General features: G+C 57.3%; 2 protein-coding genes across 15 annotated transcripts in view; one reads left to right on the forward strand and one right to left on the reverse strand.

Annotated features, from left to right (window-relative positions):
* Nucleotides 1–2663: 2663 nt before the first annotated feature.
* Nucleotides 2664–10361, forward strand: SLC48A1 (solute carrier family 48 member 1). Its single transcript, XM_043563738.1, has 3 exons — nt 2664–2935; nt 8338–8505; nt 9132–10361. The coding sequence occupies exons 1-3, from the start codon at nt 2800–2802 to the stop codon at nt 9266–9268; spliced, it is 441 nt and encodes a 146-aa protein (XP_043419673.1). The 5' UTR covers nt 2664–2799; the 3' UTR covers nt 9269–10361.
* A 994-nt stretch (nt 10362–11355) lies between these two features.
* Nucleotides 11356–14792, reverse strand: part of HDAC7 (histone deacetylase 7) — a 36485-nt gene continuing 33048 nt past the window's right edge. For all 14 annotated transcript variants that reach the window (XM_043563723.1, XM_043563729.1, XM_043563734.1 and 11 more), the window contains 4 exons: nt 14544–14677; nt 14148–14232; nt 12738–12876; nt 11356–12565 (listed from right to left, as the gene is read on the reverse strand). In XM_043563723.1, the coding sequence (XP_043419658.1) occupies nt 12520–12565; nt 12738–12876; nt 14148–14232; nt 14544–14677 (404 nt within the window). In that variant the 3' untranslated portion in view covers nt 11356–12519. The remainder of the gene's footprint in view (nt 12566–12737; nt 12877–14147; nt 14233–14543; nt 14678–14792) is intronic.

Genomic DNA, 14792 nt, shown 5'->3' on the forward strand with positions numbered 1-14792 from the left:
ATGAGGTCATTAAGGCACAGGACAGGTGAAGGACTTGTCCGGATGAGCTCTCTACTCCTAGTCTTTTCACAGGCAGTTCATCCTCATGCTAGTTTCTGGGCACATTTCTAGAACACAGAACTCTTACCTCCCTCCCCCGAGGAGAACAGCCTCCCGAGCAGAGCGCAAAGGCCCTTTATGTTCAGAACCTTTCTGACTTCAAAACCCACCACTCCATCCACTGACCACACACTATTTCTAGTTTCCTGAATCTGAATCTGTCATGTTATTTCTCCCCTCTGGGCTGCAGACATGCTGTTCCCTCTGCCTGGAGTGTTATCCTGGTAAGCCAGCTCTGAAGCCACCTATGGCAGCGCACCCTGGACCACAGGGCTTGCTCCCTCCTCTGACTCCATCACTGGCTCCCCAAGAAGGGTTGGGTGCTGAGCTTACCACATGAAAATTACTTCTCATTAAAAAATATGCCTTCCAATGGGGCGCCTGGGTGGCTCAGTCGGTTGAGCATCTGACTTCAGCTCAGGTCACGATTTCGTGGTCCATGGGTTCGAGCCCCGCGTCGGGCTCTGGGCTGACGGCTCAGAACCTGGAGCCTGCTTCTAATTCTGTGTCTCCCTCTCTCTCTGCCCCTCCCCCGTTCATGCTCTGCCTCTCTCTGTCTCAAAAATAAATAAACGTTAAAAAAATTAAAATAAAAATATGCCTTCCAAGCCATGGATGGACAGTCTTTTTTTTTTTTTTTTTTAAGAAGCTCCCCAGACTATTCTGAAGTGAGGCAAATGTGGTTTACATGGTTTATATCACTTCTTGGGAAATTAATCATGCCCTGCCTGGACTCCTTGTGATGATCACCTTTATCATTATTTATTTATTTATTTATTTATTAACTTTTTAATTTATTTTTGAGACAGAGAGAGACAGAGCATGAACGGGGGAGGGGCAGAGATAGAGGGAGACACAGAATCAGAAGCAGGCTCCAGGCTCCGAGCCATCAGTCCAGAGTCCCATGCGGGGCTCGAACCCACGGACCTCCAGATCGTGACCTGAGCTGAAGTCGGATGCTTAACCGACTGCGCCACCCAGGCGCCCCTCATTATTTATTTTTTAAGTCGTTGCTGTTGTTTGTTTTGGAGAGAGAGAGAGGTTGAACGTTTGCTTGGGGAGGGAGGGGCAGAGGGAGAGAGAGAAGGAGAATCCCAAGCAGGCTCCACGCTTAGCGAGGAGCCCCACGTGGGGTTCCATGTGACGACCTGATCATGACCTGAGCCGAAATCAAGAGTCCGACGCTTAACCGGCTGAGCCACCCAGGCGCCCCTCACATTTACCGTTACTTAATGCTTCCCTCATCCACCGCATTCATCTATATTCAACAATGTTCACTAAGGGGCTACTATGTGCCAGGCACTCTTGGAGGTGTTCATGGGAGGGGAAGTGAGAAGGTCCCTGGCTCACGGAGTTTACCTTCTGGAAGGGTGTGGTGGGCAGAATAATTGCCTCCCTGACATGTCCATGCCCCAGTCTCCAGAATCTGTGAATATGTTACTTCACATGGCAAAAGAGATTTTGCTGGTGTGATTAAATTAAAGGATCCTGAGATGGAAAAACCAGCTTGGATTACCCAGGTTCTTAATCACAAGTGTCCTTACAAGGGAAGAGGGAGGCAGCAGAGTCAGCAAGAGAGAAGACGTGACAGCACAGGCAGAGGTCAGGATAACGTGATTGTTAGCTTTGAAGATAAAGGAAGAGAACCCTGAGTCAAGGAATGTGGGTGGTTCTAGAAGCTGGAAAAGGCAAGGAAACAGATTCTCCCCTGCCATCTCCTTGATGTTAGCCCAGTGAGATCCATTTTTAGACTCCTGACCTACAGAACGATGCGATAATAAATGTTTGTTGCTTGAGGCCATTACATTCGTGGTGATTTGTTAGAGCAGCGAAAGGAAACTAATAGAGATACAGGCGACTTCTTTTGCACAGGTATGTGATGGCCCTCCCCACCTAGATCGTATGTGCTTGAGGGCTCTGGGTTCTGTTTGATGTTCCCTCCCAGCTCCCAGTAGGAAGTTGGGGTCACAGTGGTAGTTCAATATACTCCTGCTATAGATTCTGAGAGTGGGGATGACGTTTGGTAGGGATTTGGGGTGGGGGAGGGGGGGATGAGGCTCGTGGAGATGAAAGGAAGGGGAAGCTGTCTGGGTGAGCGAGGTGTTTGAGGTTACAAGGTGATGATCACAGCGCTGGCGTTCTCATACTGCACGGTGAAGTATCCCCCGAGGTGCGCGTAAAAAAGTCCGGGGGAGGGAATCTGGTGGATCCGGGCAGGGTGGAAGGAATCCTATCCACTGTGCACGTTCCTATTTCCCAATTTTTATATCTTAATTTTTAAGGAGAAATTGACAGGGAATTTTAAGCGAGACTTTTATACTGAGATAAACATGTTAAAGCAGTCACCGCCGCCGGCTTGTGTACACGTGTTTCCGGGCCCCGCCCAGGCCCAAATATCGAGTCCGCGGACGAGCCCCGGCACCCGCCTCGTTACCAGGCGCCCCCCAAACCAGCCCGGAGGCCCAACGGCCTCGCTTGGCGGAGCTCCGGCCCCGCGCGGCGAGGTTCCGGGCGCGGGCGGCCTCCGGCCGGGGAGGGCGCTGTGCCGGCGGCGCGGGGGGCGGGCCGGGGGCGGAGCGCGGGGCGGCCGGCGGCTCCCGGCTCCCGGCTCCCGGCTCGCGCGCCTCGCCGCCCCGGCCCCGGCCCTGCACCTGTGACTGTCGCGGCGCTCGCCCTCCCCGCCCGTCGCCCGCGGCCCCCATGGCCCCGTCCCGCCTGCAGCTCGGCCTCCGCGCCGCCTACTCCGGCCTTAGCTCCGCGGCCGGCTTCTCCATCTTCCTCGTCTGGACCGTGGTGTACAGACAGCCGGGGACCGCGGCCATGGGGGGGCTCGCAGGTACCCCGGGGCGCGCGGCGGCGGCGGCGGCTGCGGGGGGGAGGGGGGCTCTGGGTCCCGGCTGCGGGCGCGCGGCTGCGGGAGGCGCTGTCAGCTGCTCCCGGAGGCTCCCCGCGGGCCGCGCTGCCCCGGGGACCGGGGCGGGGGCGGGGAGCTGTTTACCCAAAACCGTCCGTGGGCAGCGCAGGCCCCGCGCGGGCCCGGGCGCCGGCGGGAGCCGATGCCCGCCCGAGCCCGCCCCGGCCCGCCCCGGCCCGCCTCGGCCCGCCTCCGCCGTTTGCACGAACCTGCCGCGCCGCCGGCGGGGCTGCCGGGTGACAGCGTCCTCCCCGCGCGCCGGCTTCCCCCGCCACCCTCCAGACGGCCCCCCAGCCACACACACACGCCTGTGCCGGGGGATCTCCGCTCCTCAAGCGCCCCTTGCCAGGCGGCCGGGTGAGGCAGAGGAGGAGTAAGTGGAAAGGAGGGCTGGGGGTTCCTGGGGAAGCCCCTCTCCTCCAGCCAGTGCGGACCCCACCCCCAAATAGAGTCCTCAGCGGAGACCGGGGTGGGGGGGGGTGGGGGGACCGCGCTAGGGATCTGATGGAAACTGGACATTTTCTTCCCAGCACGTCGGCATGTCTTTGCCGCCCCTTGGCTGTGGCTCCTCTGGCAAGGTCTGCTGAACCCCGCGCTGGCTGCCTTTTCTGTGCTTTAAAGAGGAGAGGGGAGGCGAGCGCTAGAGTGAGAACGTCAGGGTGCTGGTGGAGGCAGGGTCCTCACCAATGCGCTGTCTTCGCTGTGCACCTTTGGGCACGCAACTAACCTCTCTGTGTCGTACAATTGGCGTGAAGACAAAACATGTTATTTCTACTTGCCAGCATTGCCTTCTAATACTTTCTGTGTGTCAGGCACTGTGTAGAGCAACCTGTTTCTATCATCTTATTTAATCTTTACATTAATCCTATGTAGGCATTATCATTGTGCCCATTTTACAGATAAGGCTTAAACTGAAGCTTAAATAAATAGCTGGCCCAGGGTTACACAGCTACATGAAATAATATGTGTGGGAAAAGAACTTTGGGAAAGAATGCATATAAGGATATTACTTTTGCATGTGGTGACCTGATTCGGTTCTTAAAATCCTCTGCCCCAAAGAGTCCTAAATGTACTAACTGAAAGTAACTGTATTTACTCATTGCCACCAAGTTTACTGAGTGCCATCCCTGGTAGACAAGGAAGGGGAGGTGGGATTTCTGCCTTAAAAAAGGAGCATACATAACCACAGCCTAAGCAATGCCAAACGGAGCCCTTTGGGGGGCACCAAGGCAGGGCACAGGGTACCCTGGCTGGGATGCTCTCATGCCTACCTAGATGCGCCCCCCCCCCACACCTGTGGGTTTCTGTCCTCCCTGTAGGCAGCCAGCCCATCATTGCTCAGTTATCTACAGACCCCTGGCTCCCCCTCTGCGCCCCCTTTCCCCCAGCTACTTTGTTCCCGAAGGTTCTCTTCTTGAAGTTTTGTGTTGTTCCTGTTGGCCCTGCTGCTTTCTTTCCCGTTGGGAAGGGGTGTCTTCAGGCCAGGCCCTGTGGCTGCACTGAGACCTGAGATGAAGGGGCTGCTTGGGGCTGAGGAGGAAGGGGGTCAGAGCTAGTGTGTTAGAGTCTGGCCCAGGGGGGCTGAGCCCCGCCTAGCCATGTGACCTTCGGCGCCTTGATGCCTCCTGGGCCTCAGCTTCCCCCTGTGGGAGGAGGTATCACTGAAAGAGGTGATCTTGGAGGCCCCCCTCCAGGTCGGAAATGCTAGTGTAGCGCTCTCTCTCTCTCTCTCTCTCTCTCTGCAGTGTTCATTTCGCAGCTGCCTCTTGGAAGGCTGTGGAAAAGGTCCTGTGGCTTGGGCTCCAGGGAGTGTGGGGTTTCCCTCTGACCCAAATTCTGCCCTCTCTCCCTCTGGGAAGGCTTCCCTTGGCCTCTGAGGCAGGCCGGCTGTGGTGTGGCCTGCCGGGAGAGGTGCTAGGCCAGCCAGCAGCTGGAGCAGGGTGCCGGCGCCTCCCCGACAGGAGGTGGCAACAGAAGAGCCAGGCTGCCTGGTGGTGGTGCAGCGGGTGGGGGGAGGGGTCGCCAGGTCATGGCCCCCCCTCCCCTGTCCTCTCTACCCTGAGTGGGTTCTGAGAGAGTCTGCAGCCAGTCAGCCTCCTTCCTCTTTTGGGGGTGAAGCATCAGCAGATTTACTGACTTGTGAGCACCCCACTTCTGACTTGGCATTTTCCAGCGCAGAAACTGCTGAGTCACCAGAGGGCAGCCCCAGCACGCTCCTTCTCCCCTGCATGGGTGGAGACCCACCCTCGTCCACCTTGATGGGTGTCTGGGAAGAAGCGGCTTGGAGGAAAGGCATTTGCGGAGGAAATGGTTTTGCTGTGGGAATCCTGGGGAAACACAGACTCTTGTCCCAGGTCTGGTAGACCGAGGAAAGATAAAAAGAACAGAAAAGTTGCTCAAGGAATCTAAATGGCCCACATGAGCTGAGAGGGAGAGGAGCACTGGGGCCCGGGGCCTCGCTTTCCCCTAGGGCAGGGGTGGAAGGCAGGGGTGCAAGAACAGAGCGGAGCCTTGGCCTGCGCTCCCAGTTGCCTGAATTTCTCTGTGGGCTCCCTTGGCCTCCTCCTGGCTCCTCACCAACCCAGCCACTGGTGATACTCTCACTGACCACCTCTGCTCCTTCCTTGCCCTTATCCTGTTAGCCGTGAGCCCCAAGTGGAGCAGGGGCTCCACTCATTGAAGCAGGTGGGGTGAGGAGTGAGGGGTGAGGGCATGCAGGCCGGGGCAACTGTCCATTCAGCCCTGAATTGGACAGACCAGGCTTCCTGGAATCCAGAGCGTCCTGGGGAAGAGAGCAGACCTGGGGGACAATTGCTTCCTGCCTGAGGTGTGGGAGGGGACCAGTGGAGGCTCCTGACCACCTTGGGAGGGGCCCCTGTTCCAAGGGCAGTGGTGGGAGCCTGCTTCCAGAAGTGGCTTGTGTTTGGAGGCAAGGCCTGTGTGCAGGGGAAGTGAGAAGTGGGTATTGTGCCTGCTTATTAACAAAGAACGAGTATGTGGAACACCCAAAATGATCATCTTCCTTTTCCTAGCACTTTCTGGTACATGGGGGAGGGGGAGTTCTGGGGGCCCTGCTGCAGCACGGCCAGTGGACTAAGAGATGGCATTTCCACAGTCCCCTATTTCAGCATTTCCTAACCCAGAAATTGCTGAGTCACAGAGGAATAACTCTGACCTCCTTATTTTTCTCCTGAGCCGGCTCCAGAATCCTTGAGTGCTAACAGATCTTAGAGCTTCTCTACTCAGGCCCCTCCATGGAGGACTGAGGAAGAGGGTAAGCAGAGCGGCCCCACGCAGAAGCCCATTAGACTGTTCCTTGGATGCACTCAGTGACCATATGCCTTCTTCCTAGGGCCCTTTAGAACCCAATGGCATCCCCAGATGAACTTAGGATGCCTGTGAGAGGTCTGGGAGATGCTTCTGGGAAGGGTGGCCAGATGCCCTGCTCCAGATCGTATAAGATGTAAGCCGAAGCCATGAGCCACCTCTGGCCTGCTCCAGCTTGCTGTCTAGGCGGGGATGGATAGACGCTTGTTCCCGCTCGCCCTGATCTCAGGGCTGGAGGCGCCCACGGTCCAGGCCCCAGACCCCTGCAGAAGGTTGGGTGGGGAGGAGCGGAGCTGGGAGAGTGCAGATCAGACAGGGTGGGAGGGGAGGCTGGGGGCGGGGCTGGCAGGGCTGAGCCCTCTCTAGGCTGGAAGCCTGGCGTCACCGAGTTTCCACGCTGGCAGGACCTCTGGGTTCACCCATTTCTAGATGTGGAAACACAAGGCTCTGAGAGGTCATGAGCAGCACAGCGGTGCCAGGCCCCAGGCTTCCTGGCTTCCAGTCTCGTGGTTTGCTGTCCCTTGCCAGGCTGCCTGAATTGTGACAGCTTCTGAGCTGATAACCAGAGCATAGTTCTGTGATGATGCTCCCCCCTGCCAGCCTCTTTTTCCCTCCTAACTTAAAAATATATATATATGAAAAATCTTGGGCATGTAAAAAAGGATAGATGATTTAATGAACTCCCTTCTACTTAGCACCCGGCCTAAGAAAATACCACCGATTCAGTTGAAGCACTCTCCCACCCCCAATCTCCTGTCAACTTCCCTTCCTTCTCTCCCTTGCCCAAGATAACCACTTTCCCCAACCAGATGCCCACCCTTCCTATGCACATATGCTATTCTGCATGTAGTGTGTGTGACTGTCTTTTTGAAAGGTCTCCTGACTCCTAGGACCCAGCAGCCCGTGTAGCCCACACCCAGGTAGAGAGCTTACAGCTGGCTTTGCCGCGTTCCTCATTCCTTCCTTGCTGGGACCCCGTGGCCCTGCTCCAGACCCTTGCCAATGGCATTGGTATTTGTTCCACTCATGGGCTGCACCGGCAGGCACGGCCCGGCACAGAGGGCACTCATTGTAGTGGCTGAGTGGCAGCTGGCATCTTAGTTTGCCCCGAGGGCAGGCCCAGGAAAGGCTGGGGTGTCTGGCCCGCCCTCTCAGCAAACTAGAGGGAGTGAGGTCGGGTCTAGTCAAGAGCAAGAAGGCCACTTGGGTGCTGGGTGGCATTGGGGGGGGTCTCCCTGCCGGGCTTCCTCACTCTGCAAGACCAGTCCAGGGAGTTGCGAAAGGGCCAAGAGGTCAGCCACAGGCCTCGAGGTGTCTGGGTTTTGGCCTCTGAGGGCCAGGTAGAGCAGGAGCATCAGGGTGAGAGGGCCACTTCCCCCCTCAGTGGCCCTCAGGGTAGGGAGTCACAGGTCCTCAGAAAACAGGCTGGACTGCATTGATTCCCAAACCTGCTGATGTCAGGACCTCTTCACGCCCTTGAAAAGTAGGGAAGCCCCGAGGAAATTTTGTGTACGTGGGTTCTGTCTATCCATATGCACCATACTAGAAATTAAGACCCAGAACATTTTCAAGCACTTTGAAGCAATATTAAAAATAACCTTGCGTTGCCACAAATAACATTTTTGTGTAAGAAATATTCATGTTTTTCAAAACAAAAAAATTAGGGAGAAGAATGGCATGGTTCCCTATTTTTGCACATCACTTCAACATCTGGCTTAACAGAAGGCACCTAGATTCTCTTAATCTGCTTTTGCATTCAAGTCCTGGCCAGGGGCCTTGGAGCCTCCAGAATACTCCACTCCGCAGTCATGAGACAGTGAAAGGCCAACATTATCTTAGTAGTATTATGTAAACAGCTCTGGCCTCTGGGACAGAAAGGGCCCTGGGGTCCCCGGGGTCCCTGGGGCTGAAGGCCTGTGGGGCGGGGGGGGGGGGGGGGGGGGGGGGGGCAGGGAACGGTGGCTCGCTCCCTGGGCTGACGAGTCTGTCCCCCGCAGGTGTGCTGGCGCTGTGGGTGCTGGTGACGCACGTGATGTACATGCAGGATTACTGGAGGACCTGGCTCAAAGGGCTGCGTGGCTTCTTCTTCGTGGGCGTCCTCTTCTCGGCAGTCTCCATCGCCACCCTCTGCACCTTCCTGGTGCTGGCTATCACCCGACACCAGAGTGAGGGCGGGTCAGGGAGGGAAGGGCATGGGAGGGCCACTGTGAGGGGGGCGGGGGCTTAGGAGCAGACCCGGGATTCTGGTCCTGGTTCCAAAGCTTGTGTCCGAGGGACTCCGGCAGATCACTTAACCTCCCGGTGCCTGGGTTTTCTCAGTGTTAAGGAGGGGAATGAGTACCCACCGCTAGGGGTGGCAGGGTTCAGTGAACTGCGTGCGAAGCGTTGAGCGGGGGTGTGCGCGCTGGAGGTCCGCAGTGACGGGTGTTATTAGCAGAACGGGTCAGTCCTTCCGCCCAGCTCTGGGATGGGAGCGCCCCCTGGTGGCAGCGACCAGCAAGCAGGCAAAGGCCCTTCCTGCCCCTAAGGAGTCTAATGATCAAGCAGGTTGGAAGCCGCGCAGGGTAAATGCAGGAAGGCCCAGTACAGGACACAGACCTGTGTTTGGCCAATCCTGACCTTCCCTCATCCCCACTGCCTCCTGCCTGCAAACCCTGAATACTTTAAAACAGGTATCACACTCCATCTCTATTGGAGTTTGTGGGGAGGGGTGGCCCCGGGCTGGCGGCATGGTGGCTGGGGTCCAGGGCAAGGCCCTCTCAAGTCGCGGTTGGGTTCCTGTCCCCTGCAGGCCTCACAGACCCCAACAGCTACTACCTCTCCTGCGTCTGGAGCTTCATCTCCTTCAAGTGGGCCTTCCTGCTCAGCCTTTATGCCCACCGCTACCGGGCTGACTTCGCCGACATCAGCATCCTCAGCGACTTCTGACCCAAGGGGTGAGGTTTCTGGACCCCGAAGGTCCTCAGGACCTGGACTCAGCCTCTGAGACACCAGACAGGCCTGCCACACCCCCCAGGAAGCCCTAGATCTGTGGCAGAAGATACACAGCAAGAGGACTGCGGTCCCCCCGGAAGATGTCCTGCTCCCGTTGTGGGGGAGATCCGGGTGCAGCGGAAAGGGGTCCTTCCTGCCAAGTTGCTCCTCCTCAGCCTGGCTGGAGGGCAGCTTTAGACCTTTTCAAATGGATCTATTTTCTTAGCACTCAGTGAGGAATCTTCGCAAGGAGGGTCAGGGCAATGAGTCAAGGGGTAGGGCAGTGAGCCATGACCTATGCCTGGGGGCACTCTCCCTCAGGCCAGGCTGGGAACCTGGGAGGTCAGGCCAAGTAAGGGATCTCTAGTAGAGGCCTCTCAGGCCCCAGCCCCAACACCCCATCCTGTTGTCCTTGAGAGTCAGGTAGCTGAACTCCTCAATCCCAGGGATGGCAATACTTGACTCTCTTTTCCCAAGGCCTGGGGACCTGAGAGTTTAGTGTCCCTCATCGCCCCAGAGCCAGTCTCCCATGAGTGTGCTAGAACCAGTCATCTTCGCCATACCCAAGCCCTCTCTTTTACACATACCGCCCTCCCCAAGCAGGACTCCCTGAACGAGGCCAGGCGAAGTGTCTGGGAAAGGTGCCCTGCCCCCAGAAGGGCTTTGGGGAAGGGGGCAGCATGGTGCGGGCTGGAAGGAACCCCTCAGCTCCGTGCCCGGGCACCTCCAGCCGTACATTTCCATCCCTTCTCACATGCATTATCCCTAGCCACGAGACACCCCACCGACCCTGCCCCTGCCCACTGCCCTTCACCTAGAGCTTTTGTCTTTTTTAATCTCCTTTCTGAAGGACATCTGCTTTTCTGCCTATACACTGGCACAAGGGCTCACCTAACTCGGGAGGGAAGGAGCTATTGATCTTTTTTATGTTAGGCTGCCATGTTGCACGGTCTACCCTTTCCCCACCTGATGTGTTCTGCCCTTCAGCTCTTTGCCTTATCTGTGTCACTGTCACTTTAGCAGAAATACAGCAGCCATTTGTATCAGATAGCCTCTGGTGGTTCCTTGTGGGGTGGGAGTGGGGGAGGTGCCGTGGGAGCGGTAGGCAGGAAGGGCAGTGGGGGAGGGTCTCTAGTTAAACGGTCTCCTTAGCTCAAGTTGTGCCCTGGAGGGTAGAGGGGAGATCTGTGTCTCAGGGGCTGGAGGCCCTCTCCCTCTGGCCCCTCTTGGCATGGGGGAGCCCAGCGGCTTGGCTCTCAGCCCATCCCAGCCGGGGCGAGGATGCCCAGAGGCACGGCTTCGGCGCCACCAGCGGGAGGTAGTGCCTTGTCCCCCCAGAGGCCAGGACAGACAGGAAGGGGGTGAACCTGCTTCCCTTCATATTCTCCCAGGCTGAGGGCTCGGGGCCAGGTCTGAGGTGATGCAGCTGCTACTCCTGCCGCCTGGAGGAACCTGGCTGGCTCAGAACTATATAAAGATGGGCGTCGGCAGCCTGGCACCTTTCCCTCTGGTGACTGGATGAGCTTGTCCCAGCCTGTTGCCTCATGCATGGTCTCTTCCAAGCTCGGTATATGTTAAGAAGGGATGGTACATCCGAGCAGGAAGGGACCATAAACAGCGTCTATTTTTGGAGCCTTTAACTGATAACCAGAGGCCCCAGGAGGTGACATGACTTACCTGAGCCCCCAGCTGGGACTTGAACCCAGGTAGGTCTGATTCGCCACTCTCTGCGGATGCGTTAGTGAGCTGGGTGTGTGTATCTGTACCTCACACTCTCGGTGGGCCTTGGGTATACGGACCCAGACCAAAGCCGCTGCCTCTTTATTACCCCACCATGGGCAGGTGGGGGCTGCTAGGGTGCGTTCAGCATGGATTTTTCCTGCAAGGGAGCTGTCACAGAAGGGCAAGGAGCTGGAGGGCGTGCCGGCCCGCAGCCCGACCCTGGTCCCTCTGCCACACCAAATGAGACGCACACGGTGCCGTGTAGCCATAATATGCTCACTGTGCCCCCCTCACCCCCAGGAGGCCCTTCCACAGGCACCTTTAAAGCAAATAAAACATTTATTGTTCAGATTTTTTTTCCATTTTTTTTTCTTTTTTACAAAAACATGCATACATACACAGGGGGTGGTGGTCCTCGGGAAGACACACACATACGCGCGCGTGCACACACACGCACACACACACACACATACTCTCACTCTCTCTAGCACACAAATACTTTCCTTCTTGGCCCCAGGCCTGGACCCCAGAAGCCTTGAAGACTTGGCCAGGGCAGCCTCCCCTCCCCCATGTCTTGCATCCACTCTCCCACCCCCTTTCCCCTCAGCCGAGCTGGTCCTATGGAGGGCAGGAGTCAGAGCTGGGTGAGGGAGACCCCAGAAAGAAGTCTCATGGAGGAGGGCAGTGACCAAGGGGTCCCTGGTGGTCATGCTGTGCTACTGAGGGGAGATGAAGAGTTTGGCACCATTGGCTCAGGAAGCACAGAACTCCAAGAGCACCTGTCTGCTCCACCAGGGCACTGAGATGGCGGACGTAGGGTGGCCTCTGGCAGGGGCAGGGACCAGATGGGAGGCCTGCCAAGGACTGCTCGCTCTCTTGGAAGGAGCTTTGTCTCCCTGCCCAGTGACGGGGGGAGGGGGGAGGAAGCTTCCAGAGTCATCTGAAGAAGCAGGCGAGAGGGATTCCCCCTGCACTCAGGTATAGGGGACCCCCTCGCTCCTCCTACCCATCCCCTTCTCCCCCCCTCTGGCCCAGCCCTCAGAGCCTCAGAAGGGCCACCCTGGTTGAGGCCAAGTTCACATTTCTGTGTGGAGCCTGGGGCTGTGTGCAAAGCCCAGGGTCTACAGAGCCAAGAATAGTGGTTATCAGTGAGCCTGACTGAGCCAGTCCTCCTCTGTGCAGTCCTGAGGAAGGGGGGCCCAGCCAGGGGCCTGCACCCCAAAGGGGTAGACTCTGTTCTTGAGAGAGCCCTACCAAGGGCTGGCTGACTGCCCAGCCTGCCTCTTCTCGGGGTCCTCTCTGGTCTCTATCCTAGACCCAGGGCCCTTCTCAGGCTCCTTGGGGTGACTGTCAAGGGGCCGTTCTCTGGCCCCAACTACCTGCCCAAAGGCTCTCTGAAGACTCCGGGAATGGGTACTATGGCCAGAGGTTAGAAGAGAACCAGGTCCGAAGGGCAGGGTGGGCAGGCAGATCCGTTCTAAGCCTTAGAGATTCATAGGTTCTTCCTCCTCCACCAGCTGTTGTGAGGGCCTGGGGGAGAGACAAGGATTGAGATGCCGGAGGGCCAAGGGCTGCAGGAAGGGCCTCAGCCTAGCCTCCCAGGAAGCCTGAGAAGGCTGGGGCGGCTGTGCCAGGATCGGGGATCCTCAAGTTGGAAGAGTCCGAGGGGTGGAGAGCCTGTCGGCCAGGGGTCGGGCATTACCGCTCTTCAGCCAGGATGCCCACGGAGAGGGATGCCAGTGCGGTCACTGCCTCCACTTCTTCTGTGTCGGCCCCTGGCACCCTGGGCACCCAGGAGTCTGGACAGGAGGCCAGGCGCTGCATGCAGCCCCAGTATTTACCTGGGACAAGAAGCGGAGTCGGAAAGGGCTGGGGAAGCGAGCCCCTCCACCCTGCCACACCGTGCATTCTAGACTGATATCGAGGCTGGACCCCTCAGGCCAAGGGCCCGACAGCAGTGGGCATGTCCTCAGTTTCCGGTCAACGCTCTCACCTGCCTCTGCCTTCAACAGAACACGTTCCCCTACTCGGCCCCCCCGCAGCCCTGACAGGGTGAGCAGAGATGATTCATCGTGGCTATGAGGGGGCTCCAGCAGGTGCCCAAGCCATTCTCCCACCTCTTTGGGTGAAAGGCCACCTGTGACCCATTCCCATAGGTATAGGGTTCCTAAGAGCACCAGGAGGGCTCAGTTTCTCCTAGATGGGGTCTGCATCAGAGTCATCTCACAGATCTCGAGCTCCAGCCTCCTGGAACACAGGATCTCACTCATGTGCTGTCCCCAGCAATGCTCAGCCCAGCACATAGGACAGGACAGCGTGGTAGGTGGGAAGGACAGAGCACAGAGAGCTGACCACCACCACGGCTGCTCTGTGTGGCTGTCGGCAAGTCACTTACCCACCCTGGGCTTCCACTGCCCCCGCTAGGCCATGGACATGACCATCCTGCCGACTGTTGTAAGAAATGATGTCTACGGGACATGCCCAGCCCAGGGCTTGGCCCAGTGTGTGAAGTACCCATGCAAAGTACCAGTGGCATCTTCACTGTTATGTATACTCACCCTACTGGCCCTGGATGTGGGGAAATCTATTTCATTCACTTTTGTATCCCTAGCATTGAACATGGGTCTTTATATAAAGTGCTCCATAGATGCTAAGTTGAAGGTGAAAATTTTAAATGCTTTCCAAATGTGAGGTTATTCCAAAACCAGCCCCCAGAGCAGGCAGCGCTCCCAAGACCCTGTGGCCAGGATTGAGGGTCAAGGCAGGAAGCAGCGATTTTGTCAAAAGGCCTAACCGTTGCTACTGGCCCAGCCTTGGCCTAGGGTTGTGGCTGGAGATTGGAGGACAGTCCTGCCTGGAGGAGGCAGGGGTTCCCTGACTCATGGTAGTCCTCACTGGATCCATCTGGAGGGCTCCAAGAGTATCCATTCATGGGGAGAGAGGCAGTCCCACCATTACTATTGGGGTGATTTGTAGGAAGCTCATTCCAACACTGCAGCAGAGACCCTCACCTGGCTGGTACTGGAAGCCAGGGGGCCCAGGTTACTGAGGGCAACTGACCCCTGAGCTTCTCCCAAGTCTGAGGGCAGGAGCATCCTCTCTCTATACTCACTGTGCACCTGGATCACGGCTTCCAAAGAGCGGATGGCGTTGAGGTTGGGTTTCTGCTTCCAGCCTTCTTCTGAGAGAGGATCCACCTACAGAAGAAAACAGTACATCAGCCACCAGTCTCTCAGGGAGCCACAGGCCCAGCTCTCCTACCCCAAGGGCCCTGGTTTTCTAGGCACAAATATTCATGTGCTCCTGACTCTGCCTACCGTTGGAAACACTGGTCCTAGACTTGACCTGGGGAAGGGGCACCCACTCTGTCCCCCTCATTCCAGGCCTGCCGCCCCCACCCTATCTGCAAGCCCTCCAGGAAGCACTCCATCTGCCTGCCCTTTGGGGCAGTCCTGGGGGAGCCGGGTTCCCTGCCCTATAGATGCGCAGACGGGAGCAGACAACTCACCTTGTTTCCCAGAAGAGCAGCCACACAGGCCTCAGAAGCGTCACAGATGGCTGTGAGGTCATGGCCGCCTTCCAAGGCCAGCACCACTGCACCTCCCGCCAAGCTCATCAGCTGCTGGGTCATGTACCCAAAACCTAAAAGATTGGGTGGGGAGGAAGAGGAGAGGTGCGGCTGGAGGGGAGGCAGACTCTCTCTACCTCTGTGATTGCCCTGCTTGCTTCCTTTTTTATAATGATCACCAGATGCATA

This window comes from Prionailurus bengalensis, chromosome B4 (genome assembly GCF_016509475.1).
Source record: "Prionailurus bengalensis isolate Pbe53 chromosome B4, Fcat_Pben_1.1_paternal_pri, whole genome shotgun sequence".
Classification (NCBI taxonomy): Eukaryota; Metazoa; Chordata; class Mammalia; order Carnivora; family Felidae; genus Prionailurus; species Prionailurus bengalensis.

Coding starts and splice junctions, on each gene's coding strand:
- SLC48A1 (XM_043563738.1), top strand. CDS start 2,800: ATGGCCCCGTCCCGCCTGCAGCTCGGCCTCCGCGCCGCCTACTCCGGC. Junction 2,936..8,337: donor GGCCATGGGGGGGCTCGCAG/GTACCCCGGGGC, acceptor TGTCCCCCGCAG/GTGTGCTGGCGCTGTGGGTG. Junction 8,506..9,131: donor GGCTATCACCCGACACCAGA/GTGAGGGCGGGT, acceptor TGTCCCCTGCAG/GCCTCACAGACCCCAACAGC.